The sequence below is a fragment of the Antedon bifida genome, chromosome 6 (genome assembly GCF_963402885.1).
Source record: "Antedon bifida chromosome 6, ecAntBifi1.1, whole genome shotgun sequence".
NCBI classification, from domain to species: domain Eukaryota; kingdom Metazoa; phylum Echinodermata; class Crinoidea; order Comatulida; family Antedonidae; genus Antedon; species Antedon bifida.
In genome coordinates, this window is record NC_136231.1 from 10,034,975 (window position 1) to 10,056,049 (window position 21,075).

The window sequence follows — 21,075 nt, forward strand, 5'->3', positions numbered from 1 at the left end:
TCTAACAGAATAATTTGTTGAGAAACCATCTATTAGACAACACAACATTACAGGACATTCAAGTAGTTAGATGTGTAGGGGTACAGTTATTATAGAACACAATTTGGAGTACATATTTTAGACCAATTTAACAGTACAATTGGTTGAGAAATCATCTATAGAACAACCCAACAATACAGGACATTCAAGTAGTTAGACATGTTATTATAGAACACAATTAGGAGTACATATTTTAGACAAATCTGAAGTATAATTGGTTAAAAAATTATCTAGTAGACAACTCAACAATACAGAACATTCAAGTATTTAGACATGTGTAGGGATACAGTTATTATAGAACACAATTAAGAGTACATATTTTAGACAAATCTAAAAGTATAATTGGTCGAGAAATCATCTAGTAGACAACACAACAATACAGGACATTCAAGTATTTAGACAGTAATATTGATTATTGAATCTTAGCCATATATCTACATAATCAGCCCATCAAACCTTTTGTGGCTTTTCGGCACATGAATAAATTCTCTGGGCGCCCGGTCTATTAAGCTCAAGAAAGAAGTATAACAATACATTATGTGTAACATCATAGTTTGCATCATTTCCATTTATTCTTTAAGGTTTCTTAGCTTGTCATATACACATTTCAATGACATATGTTTTTATCATAAATCGCTTCGACCTTTAAAAAATAAAAACAAAAATTATTTAATATTATTATTTTTTATTCATTTTTTTTTAATAAGACAACTGTTATTGTAGCTATCTCATTGCTCTTGCACTTTATTTTAATATTTATAAATTAAAAAATATATAAAATTTATTGTATTTCAATTATGATTCTGCATGAGATTTATTTTTATTATTACAGTACAATAATTATTTGAAATCTTGGCTGATTTAAAAAGTTTGCCTATAACATACCAATAAAAGTACTGTACTGTGGTAGGAGTTTATAACTAAGTTAGAAAGTTCAAACAAGCTTTGAGAATTCATTGCATTTAAATTTTCGACATAGGATTTCTTTTGTCATAGGACAAAATGTTGAATTTTTACTGTGCTGAAATCTTATTTGAACTTTCGAACTTACCAAATAATGTTATCCCCACTTACCTTGGCCATTGTAATTTTGTTTTTGAGGACATCACTGTAGAGTGTTTTCAAAAGTCCAATGTCCATTTCAGAAAAAACGTATCTGTTTTTTCGACTGCTCAGCTAAAGAAATTAAGATAGTGTGTATTTAATAAATATATAAACATTTGTTAATACTTGTTTTTAATCTAATTAATCTATAGAGAATTTAATTGATGTATTTTTTAAATTTATTTTTTGGTTTTTGTATTGTAGATAGAATAGTAGGTCTATGATTGGGTAATTTTGCAAATATCTTGTGTTGTATACCGGCAAAGGTACAGGTATGTAATCTTCATCTGATGGTGAATCATGATCATTTTCTTGATTTTCAGCTGACTGAAAACATAAATGAACTAGAGAGTACTCCGAGAGTACAAACCTCCGCCTACTGTAAAATTCCTCTACATAAAATGTCCCCGGAAAATATATATATATTTTTTTGAATTTTTTGTTATTAGTTCTAAGTGTAAATAGGCTAACTGCACACTAAAAAGTTGTGGATGAGAGTTTGGTGTAATGGTTATGTATCTAGCCTCTCACAGTTGAGATCGCTGCTTCAAGTCCCGCTGAGGTTTTTTTTTTTTTATTATTATTTTTTTATTTCTTTTTTTTTTGTGGACCTTTATCTTTGACCCTGACCCTTCAAAATTTAACCACAATTATATAATGAGTCATTGATCATTGTAGCTAAGTTTAGTGAGAATTGGATAAAAACTGTGGTCTCTAGGCAGTAAAATAGTTTTTTGTTAGTTGTGACTTTGACCTATGACCTTTTCACCTCAAATTCGAACTCGAGCTTTTGTGGCATAAATCATTGTGACCAAATTTGGTGAGAATCGGATAAAAACTGTTCCTTAAGGGAAAAAATGATCAAAAACGTTACACGGATGACAAAGTTTTCATTTTTTGCACATATGTTCACTTGGACATACAGATTAAAAAAATCACTGTAGCCAAGAAAAAAAATGTATTTTATGACCATATTTGGAGTATTTTCAAAATGGCCGCCAAAACAAAATGATGGTCCATATCTTAGTAACCGGTAGGGGTACAGAGTTCATTTTAGTGTTAAATTGCTTAGAACATGTTTCTATTCACTCTAATACAACATTTTATTAGAAAATGGCCGGAATCATCATTTCCGGAATTGTGACCTTTGACCCTATGGTCATATCTCGATAACTACTGACAGTAGAAACATGAGGTTGGTCTTAAAATATTCACAATATACATGTTAGTATTTGGTCTAACAAACTATTTTTCCCAATCATAATATTGACCTTTGACCCGATAACCTCAAATTTCGTTACCGAATGCGCATAACATCAAAATATTGGGCTTAAATTGTCAAAAATGTATATTTTTGTATTAATTAAGGTAATGACTGAATTTTTCAATTGACCAGAAGTAATGATATTAACTTTTGACTTAAATTTTGTTTTATATCACTACAACTAACTTCAGTGTTATAGAGAAGCAGTGCCTTTTCGACATAATCTATTTTTTAACATTCCAAAGACCAGTTAAAATAAATCACAATATTTGTTATAATAGTTTCTATTTGAGAATAATAAATACTAATAATAACAATGATTTCATTATTTAAGGTCCATAGAACCCCTTTTATATCCAATCAATTACTATAGTATTACCTAGACAAAGATTTCCCTCCAAAATGAGTATTCAATTAGCTCTTTATTGCCACTTTTTCAGGAAAAAGCAGATTCTATAGCGATGATAAAACATGGTATGAACATCTTACAATCAACAACAGAATTTTTGAACCCTGGTCAGATCCCGGTAATGGCATGTGATTGTCCTATTTTTGCAAAATCCAAATACATTCAATGGAAATGGCCAGACGTCTATGGAGAGGACAAATATGTTATCCTTTTTGGAGGCCTTCATCTAGAAAAAGGATTATGGAATGCTCTTGGTGATTTTTTAGCCTGCTCTGGATGGACTAATGCTCTTACTGAAGCTGGTATTGGTACTTCAGGGGTAGTTGACTCCTTTTTGACATGTTCCCATATTACTCGTACTCGTCATGCCCACCAAGTAACATCTCTTGTACTACATAAGCTACAGCGTGAGGCTTACGAGAAAAGTGAAATGTTCAGTAACGAGAATACAAACTTCGAAGGATGGCGACTCAACATGATTGATAAAAGTCCTACTTTTCAATTTTGGGACATTGTCCTAAATTCCGAAGTCCTCATACTTATTTTTATCCGAGCGCATCGTGAAAGAAACTTCCCACTTTTTGTAGAAGCCCTTGAAGCACTTATCTACCTGTTTTTCGCATTTTACCATCAGAATTACAGTCGTTAGGTAAGTGTTCACATCCGTGACATGAAAGCACTACCATCTGCTATCAAGGAAGATATCTACAAAAATTGGCTTGTTAACAAGAATAACAACAGATTCTCCTGTATCCCCAGAGATCAGGCACATGAGCAGGATAATGCAAAGGTTAAGGGTAAAGGAGGAGCTGTGGGCCTTACTGAAAATCCTACTGCATTCAAAAGATGGATGATTAGTGGACCAGAACAGGCACGGCTTTTAACAGAGTTTGAAGAGGGTTACACGCGACCAGAAGATCCTGAAGTAAATTCAATCACCATGAAGAGGGCTTTTCAACGCAGCTAACCTTTCAAAAACAAAGCAAGAGTTTGATTAAAGTAATCAGAGGATTTGAAAATCCGTTTCAAGATGACTGCTGCTGATTTTGAACACCAGATATTGTGCAGAAGAGTCAGTTATTACCACCGTTCGAACGGTAGAGAAAATAGGAAAATCACGTTACAATACATTTAAGAAAGAAGTCCTTGAAGACAAAAGCAAGTCAATCCACGTTTCCATAAAGAAAAATTCACTGGCACTACTGAAATCAAGAAAGCCTAAATGCAAACAGAAAAATAAGAAGTTAAGTGCTGCTCGCGATGAGATTAGTCTGTTTGCTCGATTATACATTGCAAACCAGCGAAGAGACGGCGACCTTGCTGTTTTTTTCTCACATGAGAACCAATTATATCCACCTGCTCTTTCAGACGATGGTAAGCTTCGCTTTGGGACAAATTCAGAGTTACTGAAATGTCTTAACTGTGACAGTCAACCAGAACCACCAAACCGCTTTGATGCAAAAATATTTGACGGAGGAACTCTTATACACACTTTGCCCACTGCGCCTACCTTTCTTGAATTTGGCCAGCAAGTATTTTTAGGTTTTATTAAGTGTGAATTATTGACAACCAGCCGCATAGATGTTGTGTGGGATAGATATATTTCATCAAGCATTAAAGAATCTACTAGAGAGAAGAGAGGTAAAGGTGTACGCTTAAAAGTAGAACCAAAAACCAAGACACCTGTCAAGTGGAAAGACTTCCTTCTTAATTCCAAAAACAAAGAGGAACTATTCCTATATTTGTCTGAGTTAGTTGAACAACAATCATTTACAGACAACAAGAATGTGTACATAACAAAGGGTACATCAGTCATATCTAAAGGAAACAACATGAGTAACTCAACACAAGAAGAAGCAGATACCAGGATTGTAATTCATTTGGTGCACTCGTTGGAGCATGGTGCAAGACAAATCATGGTGCGAACTGTGGATACTGACATCATCATCATTCTAATTGGTCAATTTTTCAATCTTTGCCATCGATTTCCTGAACTGAAACTGTGGGTTGCATTCGGCACTGGTAATCACTTCTGTTACTATAACATCAACAACATGTGTAGACATCTAGGTGAAAGCATGGCATGTGCCCTTCCACTTTTCCATGCTTTTTCAGGTTGTGACACTACATCCTCATTTTTCGGTAAGAGTAAGAAGAGTGCTTGGAAAGCATGGAAATCATTTCCAGAGGCAACAGAGGCATTTCTTTCCATGTACAGACATCCTTTTCAACAAGTTGACTGTCTTTCTCTTAACTTCAAACATATTGAGCGGCTCACTGTTCTTCTATACAACAAAAGCAGCATATCATTATCAGTATAAATGAAGCCCGTCGAAATATGTTTTCACAGAAGAACAAGGATATTGCTCATGTTCCACCCACCCAGGTAATTAAAATTGAATTTTTATTCAACTAAACAGCATTGTTTGTACATTATATTACATTTATATTGTAGGATGCATTACTTCAACATGTGAAAAGAGCCATATATCAAGAGGTATATGGACCACTTGTCAGAATGCTGAACCAACTATTCCTACTCCAGAAGATTGGGGTTGGACATTAGAAGACACACATTGGAAGCCAGTTTGGATGACTAAACCAGAAGCAGCCAAGGCCTGCAATGAACTTATCAAATGTGGCTGCAAATCTGACTGTGGTTGTGTGACAAATGTGCCAAATCCAACCTCCCTTGTACAGAACTGTGCAGCTGCAAATGTCCCAGATAATATTACTCGTAATTGAATACAGACGATCCGTGTCAGAATTTATTATTTCTAAGACATAGTTAATACTTATTATTATTATAACTGAGGTTTGAAATATAAAATGAAGAAGTGTAAACTGTAAATATAATACACTGCAAAACAGTTATATTCATTTATTGAAGCTTACAACTTGCAGAAAATAATCTGGAAATGTAATCACGCATAGTAAAATGTAACATTCCTCTATACATAACCAGGTAGGCCATATCTCTAGATACAACAATCTGAATCACTCTAAACAAACATTTATCATATGAAAAAGTAATTGTTTAAATTTGTTGAAAAAAACAATGTATTGCGTGAAAAATAAGTGTTTGACGATTGACTGCCAATGTTGTAGTGATATCAAACAAAATTTAAGTCAAAAGTTAATATCATTACTTCTGGTCAATTGACAAATTCAGTCATTACCTTAATTAATACAAAAATATACATTTTTGACAATTTAAGCCCAATATTTTGATGTTATGCGCATTCGGTAACGAAATTTGAGGTTATCGGTCAAAGGTCAATATTATGATTTCCAGTCACTTTTGGGAAAAAAAGTTCGTTAGACCAAATACTAACAATGCATGTATATTGTGAATATTTTAAGACCAACCTCATGTTTCTACTGTCAGTAGTTATCGAGATATGACCATACTAGGGTCAAAGGTCACAATTCTCACAAAGACAAAATACTCCAAATATGGTCATAAAATACATTTTTTTTCTTGGCTACAGTGATTTTTTTAATCTGTCTGTAAGTGAACATATGTGCAAAATTTGAAAACTTTGTCATCCGTGTAACGTTTTTGACCCTAAGGCACCCCACTATGTGGCCTCCAGGCTGTTCACAGACACACACACACACACAAAAACATACAGGGGTGAAAATATAACCTCCTTGGCGGAGGTAATAAAAAAAAAAAATATCAACCACAACATCACCAGGATATATTTTTGTTTGGAGAAATTTTCTTTAGAACTAGGTCAGGAAAGGTATAGAAATTACTATTTATTATATTTACTATTATATTTACTATTTGATTGATAATTTTTTTGGCTTCAACAGCCTCACTTATTCTTTGTGTTGCTTTGTAGTGCATGTACGAAGCTACATTCTCCTTATTCTGATTATTGTTCTTATTTTGTTCCCATGACTGGAAAATAGAATATATGAAATCAGTTTATTTCAAATAATTGTCTTGGTCAGTAGCCTATAGTTTTGAGCCAAACTGATGCTTTATTCAGTGTAGGCCTAATGTCAGTGATATGCATTCTATAGCATTATTTGTAGGGATATAGGCATTAGAGTGTCATTCTGATAAGTTAGTTAAAATTTAATGTTGTTCTCCCTTACCGTAGTTGCCAACTGCTTCCTAAAATGTGTGCAGTTATAGTTTTGTTCTTTCGCACACCCAGGCTGTGCCACATGCGTGTCAGTTCCTGACATGGTCTAATTTTTTCGCCATTTTTGTTTTAAAAAATGATTCTTCATCCTCCTGGATGTTGGAAAGTCTATTTCTGAAAAGGTTCATTTCAAATAAATCCTCTTCCAGGACTAAGATGACTGGGCCTTGTGTGGCAGTTTGTGGTTTGTTACCTATTAGTGTAAAAAATTTAGATTTGATAGGCCTTTTTTTTTTTAAACAAAACAATCTAACTTCATTCCAGTAGGCCCAATAATTGGTTTTCACAACCTGCTGTGATTACATGGCATGTTTCTTACAATTTTAATGCCTTATTTAGAAATTCACAATTTGTTACCTCACCTGTTACCTTACCTATTACTAATAATTTAAACCTGTAAGTCATATGGTGTGGGATTTTACCATAGACGCACAATTTTGTGATCTACTTCCTCACATTAAGATTTTCTCTGTTTACTTACTGTAATGCAAAATTCATTATTAATTTTCTCCGCCTCATCAAATTCAGACACTGTCATATTCGATATGACGCCCGAGCGACATCCATTATGTAGGCAAATTAGTGATATCATATAGCCTTTGAAATAACTATGTTCGTCCAAAGACATTGCCCATTTTTTAGCTTTTCTGAAAGTTGAAAAGTCATAACACATTTTGAAAAAAAATAAATAAATGAAGAGGGAAGAAGGGAATTATTAATTTTCTCTAATTTGACTTAAATAAATGGAACGTGCTGTTAGGTATTTTAACATAATTACATATATAATATTAATAAATTGAATTTAATAATAACTTATACCATTTATTTTCATTGCCAGCGGTTTTGATTTTTGTAAAAAAAGTTGCTCCTCTTGCGTTGTTATCTCATCTAATAAAAAAAAATGCAATATCAATTTTACCTAATTGTACAAATATTCAGTAGTTCATCAGACCTCAATCAATTGTGGAATGTAGCTGGTTTTCATTGAGAGGACAAAACTATTTATAGGGTATTTGTGCTTTAAAGGACAGTGTTTTACTTTAGTTGCTAAATTCAAATTATAACATTTCTTAGAGCAGTCAAAACCTTCAAGATTATAGGAACGTGTTCCTCAGCTTGTCTGCCCTCTTCCTGTATTTTTTATTCATTCATATATGCATTTATATGCATTTATTTTATTTAAGTAAATATATTATTATGTTTGCTGTTTATTTTTTGTTGTTAATTGGAGAGAAATATACAAACAAAAAATGAAGTTGTTATTAAAACTTACCCTTTATTTTCGACTTTTTCTTCTCCTGTTGTAGGGCAATTCCCTTGTTCAAGGATTTTGCCAAAATCCTTAATTTATTTTGGGCATCAAGCACCATTTCACTACTAAATTCTGGCACATCAAATGTGGCAAAATCAAGGTAGGTTTGCCCACTTGTTATATAATTCCTCACAGTGCTTGCAGTTCTTTTCTCTCAAAGCTCATTAACTTTACTATAAATATTTTTTAAATAAATGTATGCATTATCAATAGCTATCATTTATAGTTATGAATTTATTATTGTGGAATTGTTTATTTTGTGTTCCAAACTTACCTTCTGAGGTGTTGCGAATCAAATAATTTTTTAGGATCACCTCCTCTCAAAAACTTGATCTCGGCCACACATTGTTTGGCCTGGTTATTTCCAAACTGTCAACTTTTAAGTAAATAGTTGAAAAAATCCCTTTTTTGCGTATCTAAATATAATATATTGAAATCAAGGATAAAGGGTGGTTATTCTGAAAGATTTTTAATTTCCTAAATATTAATGTAAATTAACTAATTTGACAGTTTAATGATAGTTCCTAATGAAGATGTAATGTAAGAACAAACCTTCCTGAGGAATTTCATTTGTTCCCCTCATTGCTGCTTTATAGTTGCTATCGTGTATCTATAAAAAAAACACCTAAATAATTATGGTGATTGCATATTTTGATAACTTATAGATTCAAAACCTTCTGAACTTAAACGTCATCTAATATAAATATTAAATATCATAAATTTGATATTAAATACAATATAATACGGTAAATTTGAATGTTAAAAATGTTAAATGCTAAAAAAACAGTTTTACCTTGAGATGATGTACCGATTGAAAATGTCGGTCCTTGCCTCGCAGATACCACATTCTTTTGTTTTTGGATCTAAAGTTCTCTTCTTCTCTTTTCCTATTAAATTTAGAGTAAAAAAAAATTGTGTACTGTAATTCAAAATAATATGGTAAATTTCATTGTTTGTGCAAATCCAAAACTGTGTAATATTCATTTCTTTTAGGATTCGGTGTTTGAAAATGTCGTTCACTCGTGGATTTCCACTATGTGTCGAGAGGTGTTTATTGAATATTTTCTACATAAAGGACATGCCTAAAAAAGAATTAATACAAATTTTTAATACATAAAATACTGGAAAAATGTAATGTATTAGTTTATTCATAAATAAAAATAACAAATGGCATCTTTCAAAACAAAAAAGTTATTGTTAGTGTTACGTTATATGAAACAACAGCCCAATGAATTGCTATAAATTAGAAAAAAAAACTGCTTTGTATTATGATTTTTTCTGCATCTGTGTTCTCAGCTCATTAAATTTTCTCTAATATCTGTAAATAAAGATATCTGTGTGGTTTATTATTTTTGCTCCCAACTAGTTGTATGTTGACTAACATTTGCTGTATTACTTTCACAACATTAGTTAAAAAAATCTGTAAAAAACAAAAAACTGAATTCAAACAGCTAAAAATAAAACACAAACCAACTCCGTGAACAATTTAATTGCTATAAAGTAAGAAACTAGTGTTATAGTTGTGTAAAATTCTAATTTTCTTTATCAACTATGTTTCTACCTTCTTGGCACGTGCAACTTTGTCTTGTTTACTGAAAAGTATAAGATAAACTGAATGAATGTCTGTTTCTGCTAATATCACATGCTAACCTTTTTTTTTTAAACTAACAAATATTGATAATATGAATTTTCACATTTGAGGGTAGAATGTTTGCACAAATGTAGGTGTTGCACAAATGTGACTTTTCACATTTCAACAACCCCTAAAATGTGTTTTTCGACATTTTTAAATTCAGTAAGGTTCCTTGGCAGCTAAAATTAAGTAAACCAAAATAAAAAATTATTATATTATAAAATTCTTTTAAACAAAACAATTAACACAATTAAACAGAGCAGTTCAGTTTAGTTTAGTTGGTTGTGGGAAAAGGTTAAATACAGCAGTTCAATCTAGTTTATTTGGTTGTAGAACACAATTAAACAGAGCAATTCAGTTTAATTTAGTTGGTTGTAGAACAAAATTAAACAGCAATTCAGTTTAGTTTAGTTGGTTGTAGAAAAAAGTTAAACACAGCAGTTTAGTTAGTTTGATTGGTTGTAGGACCAAATTAAACAGAGCAATTCAGTAGTTTAGTTTAGTTGGTTGTAGAACAAAAGTAAACAGAGCAATTCAGTTTAGTTTAGTTGGATGTAGAACAAAATTAAACAGAGCAATTCAGTTTAGTTGGTTGTAGGACACAATTAAACACAGCAGTTCAGTTTAGTTTATAGTTCGTTGTAGGACAAAAACAACTCAACAATAGGATATAGGAAAAACAGGATTACTGTTCAGTTTAGTTAGTTCAGTCAGGTTTTATATATACACAATACTGTAGACCTACTTTTTTCCCCACAGTAGTGTGGTAGATTTATTAAAAGAAAAAGCATGTCAATATACAATAAAAAAAAAACAAGGAAACTTCTTTTTAAAAAACACATTCAAATACCAGACTTTCCAGAAAACATTTGGTCAATCCAAAGTTGTCCGTTATTGAGAGAGTTGATGGTATAATATGTACTATATATTTATCGTCAATGCAACAATTTATAACTTGGTTGTAGAACAAAATTAAACAGAGCAATTCAGTTTAGTTTAGTTGGTTGTAGGACACAATTAAACACAGCAGTTAAGTTTAGTTTAGTTGGTTGTAGAACAAAATTAAATCAGTTTAGTTGAGAGTTGATGGTATAATATGTACTATATATTTATCAATGCAACGATTCATAACTTGTCAAAATGCCTGAATAAAAGCAAAATCAGGAATCACTTTTTTTAATTATTCTAATTAGCATTATGAAACAATAAAAAAAACTTTCTAGCAGTGACATCAAGATAGAAATATATTATCTGTAACATATCTTGCATCATTCTTTCAGGTTTCGAACCTTGTCATATACACATTTTAAGGACATATGTTGCATGGATATGTTTTTGTCATATGGCTTTGACCTTTAAAAAATAAAAACAAAATTATTTATTATTAATATTGCCATTTTTTATTATTTCTTTCATCAGAAAACTGTTATTGTACTGTAGTTCTAGCTCATTGCTCGTTCACGTTTATAAATTATATAAATTTATTGTATTTCAATTATGATGATTTAGATCATAGATAGATAAATGCATTAGATTTATTTTAATAACTAACAGTACATTATTTGAAATGATGGCTGAAAAGTACAGTACTGTACTTATGTGGTAGGTAGTGATATGTAACTAAAGTAAGAAAGTTAAAACAAGGTTTCAGAATTCAACATACTGTACCTTGCATGTTCGACAAAATTAAATTAAAGATATGTTGAATTTTTACTGTGCTGAAAGCTTATTTGAACTGTCTAACTTACCAAATAATGTTAAATTACCTTATCCATTGTAACCTTGTCTTGGAGGACATCACTTTTTTTTCGTTTTCAGCAGTCCAATGTCCATTTCTGAAAACTGTTTTTCGACAAGTCAACTAAAAAGATAGTGTGTAAATGAATATATAAACATTTTTTCATACTTGATTTTTAATCTATAAGTGAATTCAATTAATTTATTGTGCATAGATGAAATAGTAGGCCTATGATTGGATACTTTTTTAAATATATTAAAATAATTTATAATTGTATACCGGCAAAGATATATATTCTTTATCTGATGATGACTCTGGGTTTTCTTGATCTTCAGCTGACTGAAAACATAAATGACATATACTTTCATAAGTAAAATAAAAAAAAAACATAAAACAACATCATCAACATGATATACTTTTGTCTAAAATATAATTATGGAAATTTTCTGTTGGACTAGATCAGAAAAGGTATAGAAAAAAAAGAACTATTTAAGCATACTTACAGATTCTTTCATTCTGTTTATAAATTACTTTCTTGGCTTCAACAGCCTCACTTACTCGCTGAGTCGCCTTATAATACTTATTTTGTGTTGCCAGCGAATGATGCATGTATGATGCTTCATGCTCCCTATTTGTATTATTATTTCTATTTTTTTCTCATGACTGAAAAATAGAATATATGAAAACTGACTATTAAAGTCAGCACAGGTCTAATGTCAGAAATATGCTTTCTCTAGCATTATTTGTAGGGATATAGGCATTAGAGTGTTTTTCCTTACCATAGTTGCCAACTGCTTTCTGAAGTGTGTGCAGTTGATGGTCTTTTCCTTTCGCACACTCAGGCTGTGCCACATCCGTGTCAGTTCTTGACACGGCCTAATTTTATCCCCTGTTGTTGTTTTGAAAAATGTATAGGACTCTTTGACGTTGGATAGGTTTTTAAAACGGTTCATCAATTCAAATAGGTCCTCTTCAAGTACTAAGACCGCTGGGCCTTGTGTGGCAGTTTTGTGATTTGTAACCTATTAGTGTAAAAAATGTATATTTGATTGCCTTCAACGATGCTTTATTATTAAACAAATAAATAAAATTATAAAATCATTGGTTTTTACTTATTGACAATTTGCTGTGCTTACATGGCATTTACTGTAGTTGGTAAGATAATAAAAAAAATTTTTAAATTTCTTGCAATTTTAATGCCACTTAATATTGTAAGTAATTTAGCTAAATTTAGAAATTCACATACACACAATCTTACATAATGTTGTGCTCTACAGTACAATCGCTATTGATTTCCTCAGCCTGCTCAAATTCAAACACTGTCATTTTGGAAATGACACTGAAGCGACATCCATTGCGCAGGCAAATCAGAGATATTAAATATCCTTTGAAATACACTATTTCGTCTAGAGATAGTATTTTGCCATTTTTTAGTTTTTCTGAAAAAGTCACATTTTATTTGCCATAGAAAATTCTAGTGGTAATGTGATGTACCTATTCTGGTTCTTTCCTTTCTTTGATAATTTCAATGAATCATTTTATCTCAAAACTTTTTCTCTAATTTGGCTTAAAATAAATTGAATGTGCTGTTAGGTATTTTAACATAGGAAATTGCATTTATAATACTATTCAAGTTACTTTAACAATACATATAATAATAATAATCATTATATGAAATAATAATACCCTTTATTTTCTTTGCCAGTGGTTGTGATCTTTGTAAAAACTGTTCTTCTTCTGGGATCTGTATCTATTTTACCTACCTGTGTAATTGTACAAATATTCAGTAGTTCATCCGATCTCAATCAATTGTGGAGTGTAGCGTTTTTTTAATGAGAGGAAAAAACTATTTGTAGGGTATATACAGGACAGCTTTCCCTGTTTATTTGTTGTTGTTAAGTTGAGTAATATACAAACAATTAAATTGTTAATTATAAAACTTACCCATTTTTTTTTTTTCCCCTTTGTAGGGCAATTCCCTTATTCAGTGACTTCGCTAATATTCTTAACTTATTCTGTCCATCGAGCACCATTTCTGTGGTGAATTCTGGTACATCAAAAGTGGCAAAGTCTAAGTACGTTTGTCCACTTGTGTTGTAATGTCGCACTCTACTAGGTGTTCTTTTAACACGCAGATCATCAATTTTACTAATATTTTAAAAATAAACAATTATGCATTTATCAATAGTTATCACTAATTATGAATTTATTATTTCTGAGGTGTTGTGCTTCGAAGAGCTTGTTTGGATCACCATCTGTAAGATATTTGACTTCGGAATTAAGGCATTGTTTTGCCTGGTTTTTACCAAACATTCTGCTCTTGGTTAAGTATTAATGAAATCCCTTTTTTGCGTTTCTAAATATAATATATTGAAATCAAGGAAAAAGGGTGGTTATTCTGAAATATACCTAAATATTAATGTAAATTAATTTGACACTTTATTAAAATAATAGTTCCTAATGAAGATGTAACGTAAAAACTAACCTTCCTGAGGAATGTCATTTTTCTCCATCATAGCATCCTTGTATCTTCTATCATCTATCTATAAAGAAAAAAAACACCTAAATAATTATGATTCTTTATGTTGAAGATGTGTCACATTGATGATGTATAGATTCAAAACTTTCTGAATTAAAATTTCACCTAATGTAAATACAATATAATAAGAAGTAAAGTTGAATGAAATTATTTTACTTTGCGCTTGTGAACCGTCCAGTCGTACAACATTTGCCTCGCAGATAGCACATTCTTTAGTTTGAGATTTTACATTCTCCTCTTCTCTTTTTCTAATAAATTCAGTGTAAAAAAAACTTTTAAGCAATTTTATACTGTAATTCAAAATGATATAGTTAATGTTAATTATTGTACAAACCTAAAACTGTGTAATATAGTTTGCATGGCATATGCCTACTCCGTTTTCATTTCTTTTAAAATTCTCTTTTTGAATATGTCATTGACCTTATGGATCTCAACAATGTGGCGTGAAGTGTTCAATGTGTATTTTCCACATAAAAGACATGCCTAAAAAAGATTAAATACACATTTTTAATATATAAAATACTGGAAAATATAATGTATTAATTTATTCACAGATAAAAATAATAAATGGCATTTTTCAAAACACAAAAGTTATTGTTATGTTACAGGGAAAAAAGCAGCTCAATGAATTGCTAAGTATAAAAAACTACTTTGTATTATAATTTTTTTTAAATGTTCTCTATGATATCTGTATATTTGATTTCTGTGTGGTTTATTATTTATGCTCATGAAGTTGTATAAATGGCACTTTTTGTGTAAGCATAACAATAAAGTGAGTATAAACATCATCTTGTTTTATGAATTTTAATGTCAACATATGGATCATTCTTCATTAAGTGTCTAAAATTGTGTCCTGATATTTTGTGGGATAGAGACTGAAAATTCATCATTAAAAAATAAAAATTCTTCATAATCAACATTATTGTAAATATAATTAATTACATAAACCAAAGATAATAACATTGATATTGTTAATTTTTATAAAAATGTTTCAGGCAACCCCCTAAAACCTCATGTCCCAATCGTACAGATTTCATGCGATTTTGTTCTTCATACATTGAATCTCAAACTTTAAAGTTTTTTTCAACTGGAAGTACAATTTATTCAAGGTATCTAGCAGTGTGTACTCCATCTCCACTGTCAGACATGCCTACAGGGTGATCCTGGGCTGTCCTATGCTAAATACATCATCTCCATCACGGTCAGCTCCATCACATTTCCCAATAGTTCGTTGTGACGGATATGACTTTTTGTTATTGCCAGGGCCTTTTTTTGTTTTGTTTTGTATATCTTTATTATGTTAGTACATTGTATATCTATGTGACTCTGGTCAATAAACGTATTCAAATCATATCTTAGTTAAAGTAATTTCCGTCACATGATTTTTGAGGTTCGTCATATCCGTCACGCTTTCATCTCCGTCACATGGATATTTTATCCTCTTAAATCCTAAAATATTTCAGTAATGAACGCAATTATGTGGTATAATTGAAATATAAACAATATTTTTCTACTATGTCAATGGTTAGTAATATTAGTTTAACTGAATTTTGTAAAACATCAGTGACAGTCATACTATTTTCTGACAATTATTATTTGTTGGAGTAGTAAATGGTTTTGAACGTATAACATCATATTAATAAATGTTAAAACAATCATTTTTTCATTAATCGAGAAAAAAATACTGTATAGTATCAAAGAATTAATAATGGAAATAATTGTATAATTCCTAACCCGTTATTTTTTCTATCTTTGTATATTCCATAAATGTGAGGGATATGACAGCAACATGGAACCATGTATTTAGAAATACAAATAAAATATGAAATATATAATAAAGATTTCGCCATGGTGTTCATTTATCTGAATAAACTTTTAAAATAAAAAAAAAATGCAAGTTTTAAAATCGATTTTTTATAAACCTGAAATTAGACACTTACTGAAGAATGACCCATATATATCTTGGTATTTTTATTCAATAAAATATAAAAATACAAAAGTAGCTGAATTGACGTATTTCTTATAAGATATAGAAGTAAAAAGATAATCGCAATTTCGTCGTCGTCAAAGCAAACTCTGATCAGAGCGTGGCTACTCTAACAGTATTCTGAAACCATCTCCTGTCTTGTCATCCTATTTGTTTGCCCCTAGAGCCAAACACATCTATTATAGTCTTTTCTCATTTGCATCTTGGTCTTCCTCTTCTTCTCTCCCCTAGAAAATAAGCCTCCAACACTCTCTTCTCCATTCCATCTTGCCGCTTAATGTGACCAAAATAGCACAATTTCTGCTTTTTAACATAATGCAGCAACCAATCATTTTATACTCTAAGCTCCTTTCTGATGCTATCATTTGTGCGGTGTTGAGTCCATGGGACTCGCAAGATCCTTCGGTAGCATTTGTTTTCAAAGGCTGTTATGAATTTTTCATTCCTCTTGCGCAGTACCCAGGTTTATGTGGTCACTGGAAAGACACATGCTTTGAGAATGCGCAACTTAGTCACTTTGTCTTGTCCACGCCACAGCTTTTTAATCCCAGTGAGAGCTTGCAATCCCATGGCCAATCAGCTTCTGATTTCTTTGGTGTTATCTCCATCTCCTTGTATCCTGGCACCAAGGTACATGAAATTGTCAACCTCCTCCAATGCGGATCCACTTATTTCTATGCTCTGCTTGTTTTCATTTGCCACTTGCCAAGAAACAGTCATGACTTTGGTCTTTTTCGCATTAATTTTTAGACCATGAGATACGCCTTCTTCATTCACTCAGTCAACAAATCTGCTGAGGCCAGATCTTGACTTGGACATCAAGGCAGCATCGTCTGCATATCTTAGGTCAATCACAGTTTTCCCTCCAACGTGTAGCAGATCGTAACTTTTAGACCATTCTTCTGTCATAGCTTCTGCATTATGTCTTCTGTATAAATGTTGAACAGAGCCGGAGAAAGAATGCAGCCCTGTCAGACGCCCTTCTCAATGGTAAACCAATCAGTTGTTCCACACTCAAGTCTGACTGCTGATTGCTGATCTTGCTAATTAACTCTATCACATATGCTGGAAACCCCATCTTCATCATGATGGACCAGCTGTTTCAGTGAGGGTTTTTCCTTGTTTGTTCTTGATGACAGATAATTGGGGAGTGAACTTTCTTGTCAATTGCTTGATCTCTGCATACATTGCCTTGCTGTTACCTGCTCTATGGTGTGATTCTATTGTGTCACACTTCTCCAGTAAATGTTGCTTCTTGTCCCTCCTACTGGCCCTTTGGATTTCAGCTGTTGCCTCCCTGCATTCTGCACAGGCTATACTAATACCGCCTTTCTTCATCTTCCTTCTCTCTTCTATGAGTTTTAACGTTTCTTCTGTCATCCACTTTGACTGTTTCCGCCTTCTTTTTGGAATATGTTTCCTTGCCACAGATAAGGTTGTATCTTTTGTTTCTTCCCACAACTCATTTGGAGACAGTTCATCTGCTACTGCTATTAATGCCTCGTAACGGTTTGCAGTCTCTACTCTGTATGCATCTGGAATGCATGTCATGTCAAATCTTACAACTGGTTTCTTCTAACTTTAACTTTGCACCGGACGTCCATACATAGTAATTGGTGATCTGAACCACAGTCTGCCCCTGAGAACGTGCAAGTGTTTGTCAGATTTGTTCTTGTACTTCGAACCAAGATGAAATCTATTTCATAAAACTAATCAGCTTCCTCTTGCGTTGCAGTGCTTGTTGGGGCATATACCTGCAAGAGTGTAATGTTCATGGGTCTGCCCTGCAGCCTTATTGACAACACCCTATTCCTTATTGGATTATATCCCAGCAAAGATTAAGAGGTCTTTTCTTAAAGGTAAATTCCAACACCTCCATAGCCTGATGTCTCCCTTCCTGAATAGATTACCATACCACCTTCCTTTGGTCTAAAATGTCCTTGTCCTGCCCACCTGTGCTCTGCTACACCCAAAACACTTACGTTGTAGCGAGTTGCTTCACTGATGACTGTGCCTAATTTTCCAGATTCCATACTTCTCACATTCCATGTTGCTATTCGCATCAAGTTTCCTCCACAGAGGCAACATATTCTAAATTGATCTTTCTTTTTTGTTGAAACCAAATTATTTTAATTTTCTTACCATAAACATTTTTTTATTTTCCTTTTTTATCAACTTGGCTATCCAAAGTTGTTATTGATTGACCAATCAGATAGTTTATCAAGTTGGGATTGGATTAAACTCTGATCCTTGAGATGAAATTCGTCGCCTTTGTATGAATTCATCAAAGCCTAGCCGCAGATAAAAGTTTGTTACATTAGTCTATCTTGGCAAGTCAAGCTCTACTCAGCGTCCTGCTGTTAGATTGAATTGTGGCCAAAAATCTATATACTGTATTTGTTTGTTCATTTTAATTTTTAGTTTAACTACATAAATAACTCTCATTATGCCAATAAATATATTGACATCTAATTGCATTATATGAAGTATGCTTACTTGTTCATCACTTGAAATATCCATATTGAATTTACTATGAAAAAAAATAATTTGATATTTATTCAGAAAAAGATTATAATACATATCAGAATAAGTTTTTACTAAACCTACTGCATTTTGTTTGCAATGTTTACTTGTTTAGTAACAATATGCATATTTATTCATTCATTTATTAAAGACACTGGTATTATATTATATTTGAACAAAATAGGCCTATATAAAGAAGTTACAAAACAATGTCAAGAATTCAACATTTTATAAATAAGGTATATATTGAATCATGGAACAATAGTTTCCCGAGCTACACATTACATTAATATATAATATTATTTTTAGGATTTTTACATTTTTCTTTTTTATGAAATGATACCACATTTTTTATATAAATAAATTCTTGTATGTAGCTTTTGAATAGATAGCTCTTTAAAGCTATCTTTACCTACCTCTTTCACTGTTTTTTTTTCTCTCTTTTGGCAAAAAAAAAATTGACATTCATATTATCTCATGTCAATACATAAAATCTTATTATTTAACACATTTTTGTTAATTCTAAATGTCGTTACCATTCACCAGTAACAATTTTACATTTATGAATTGCGTATTACCTCCTTTTTTCATTAATTTTCTTATATTTTTCTATACACTTGATCATCATTATCATCTATCTCGTTTTAAAATATTTTACACATACTGTAAATAATTTGCGAGTTTTTCATTTTCATTTGTTTTAAAGAATTAAAACTTTCATTTAAAGCATCGCAAATTAAATGTTTAATATTATTCCAAAAGAACAAATAAAATTCAACACTTAGACCATCCGATCCTGGTGTTTTATCATTGAAAGGGCCTTTTTACATTCATCAATAGTGACGTAACCTTCACAATTTTCTTTTTCTATTTCTGAAAGGTTGTTTATATTATATTTATAAAGGTATGTCTTCATTTTTTATTACATTTATTTATTTTATGACATTATTTACGTATAAACCTTCGAAATGCCTTGTACTTGTTATTTTAAAATATCAATTGGGCTCGTTTCTAAGCTCCCATCTTTAGTAATTAAACTTTTTATGTGTTTCTTTTTACAAATCAGATCTCCACCTAGAATGATAGAATTACCCTTCCCTCCATCAAAGTCATTGTAACATTTGTGTATGGTCCTAAAGAACGCACTTCTATTTTTGCTTTCATTTCGCTGTTTCATACCAGTAAATGATTCAAATTTGCCTTACCCTGATATTTTTATTGTAGTGTTTCAAGTAAATCAATGGCATTGGACAATTTAAATTAATGCATTTACCAAATATGGAATGAAGATGTTTTCTTTTATTTTATAGTCTAATTGACAATTAATTGGCCCTTAAAATACTGTTGATCTAGCCATGTATGAATGATCTAGCTATGGATGATCAGCCATGATGAGTATGCCTAGTCCTACCTGGCCTAGTTTAATAATAATATTGATAATGTAGCTTCAGCTTGTGATTATATTTATATTTCTGATGATAAGATGCACTAGAATTGTTTTACCAACCAAAGAAATGAAAATAATTGTAATAATTCCAAAACCAATGGTGGTACAAACATTCTAGACACTCTTAGTCTTAGGCAGTAGTAGGCCTATCTCTAGGTCTAGGTACAAACCTAGAAACAAGGTACATCCAGGCCTATGCCTGCTAGGCATATATAGCATATCTCTAGTTAGGCCTAGACCTAGACCATATTCAGGTTAAAATGATTGATTAGGCCCTTGACTAGCCTACTACTACCTACTATAGGCCTAGGTAGGCCTATGACTGTAGCATTATTATTACTATTAGGCTAGAGGATGACTGCATGCTGTTTTAGGCCTGCTTTCTTTTTATTATCTTAACCTGAAAGAATATAAAACAAATGTCAGACCTACCTACTAGGCCAAAAAAGAACTTTCACTAGGCCTAGGCCTAGACCTATAGGCTTCCTCTTGATTACAGCTGGACATTTTAAACTGCGTTCCAACATATGTAATATGCTCTCCAGCTGTGATATATACCGAACACTCAGGAGGGATGCTGAAATCCGCAACTTTTGATGAATGGAATTCAAAAACTTCTTTGGGCCTGTATCTTCTAGTGTACGGATTGTATCCCCTACTGCTTCATTCGCGCAGTTACGACTATCAAGAGTTACCAACTCAGGGAAGTCATCCGGCCAGGAAGGGATTTCCCATCTTGCGTATTGTGTTAGTTAGACTATCAACCTGTCGCTGGAAGGTTTTCTGTGCTGCAAGTCCCTGTTCATGGTGTTCAAAGTTAGCTGTGTTTTCCGGATCATCGTCATGAATATATTCATTCTCATACTGTCTCAGAAGTCTGGTATGCACTTTATCATTAAGATCCTTAACTTTTTTTGATA

At 32.0% G+C, this 21,075-nt stretch overlaps 1 protein-coding gene, 2 long non-coding RNA genes and 1 pseudogene across 4 annotated transcripts; 1 reads left to right on the forward strand and 3 right to left on the reverse strand.

Annotated features, from left to right (window-relative positions):
- The first annotated feature begins 3,486 nt into the window (after positions 1-3,486).
- Positions 3,487-5,545, forward strand: LOC144844890 (uncharacterized; annotated as a pseudogene).
- A 2,815-nt stretch (positions 5,546-8,360) lies between these two features.
- On the reverse strand, positions 8,361-12,283 carry LOC144845342 (uncharacterized). Of its 2 annotated transcripts, XM_078702611.1 has the most exons (7): positions 12,163-12,283; positions 11,939-11,998; positions 11,688-11,782; positions 9,082-9,175; positions 8,841-8,898; positions 8,563-8,704; positions 8,361-8,461 (listed from the first exon to the last, which is right to left on the reverse strand). In XM_078702611.1, the coding sequence occupies exons 1-6, from the start codon at positions 12,172-12,174 to the stop codon at positions 8,661-8,663; spliced, it is 363 nt and encodes a 120-aa protein (XP_078558737.1). In that variant the 5' UTR covers positions 12,175-12,283; the 3' UTR covers positions 8,361-8,461; positions 8,563-8,660. The 2 variants fall into 2 exon arrangements, with proteins under 2 accessions (XP_078558737.1, XP_078558736.1); XM_078702610.1 differs by having other exon boundaries at positions 11,939-12,180.
- Positions 12,284-12,297: 14 nt separating this feature from the next.
- On the reverse strand, positions 12,298-12,985 carry LOC144844891 (uncharacterized). The gene is made up of 3 exons (XR_013612478.1): positions 12,935-12,985; positions 12,439-12,681; positions 12,298-12,322 (listed from the first exon to the last, which is right to left on the reverse strand). It is a non-coding gene; the product is annotated as an uncharacterized LOC144844891 (long non-coding RNA).
- Positions 12,986-13,643: 658 nt separating this feature from the next.
- LOC144845967 (uncharacterized) lies at positions 13,644-19,421 on the reverse strand. The gene is made up of 4 exons (XR_013612612.1): positions 18,682-19,421; positions 14,355-14,446; positions 14,145-14,202; positions 13,644-13,807 (listed from the first exon to the last, which is right to left on the reverse strand). It is a non-coding gene; the product is annotated as an uncharacterized LOC144845967 (long non-coding RNA).
- Between the last annotated feature and the right edge of the window lie 1,654 nt (positions 19,422-21,075).

What these genes read in the sequence shown, in the direction of transcription:
- LOC144845342 (XM_078702610.1), bottom strand. Translation starts at nt 12,049, where the DNA reads ATGTTTTTTTTTTATTTTACTTATGAAAGTATATGTCATTTATGTTTT. An exon ending in ACAAGGTTACAATGGATAAG is followed by an intron (nt 9,176 to 11,687) that starts GTAATTTAACAT and finishes TAAATTTAATAG; the next exon opens with GAAAAGAGAAGAAGAGAACT. An exon ending in AAATGAAATTCCTCAGGAAG is followed by an intron (nt 8,705 to 8,840) that starts GTTTGTTCTTAC and finishes TATTATATTTAG; the next exon opens with ATACGCAAAAAAGGGATTTT.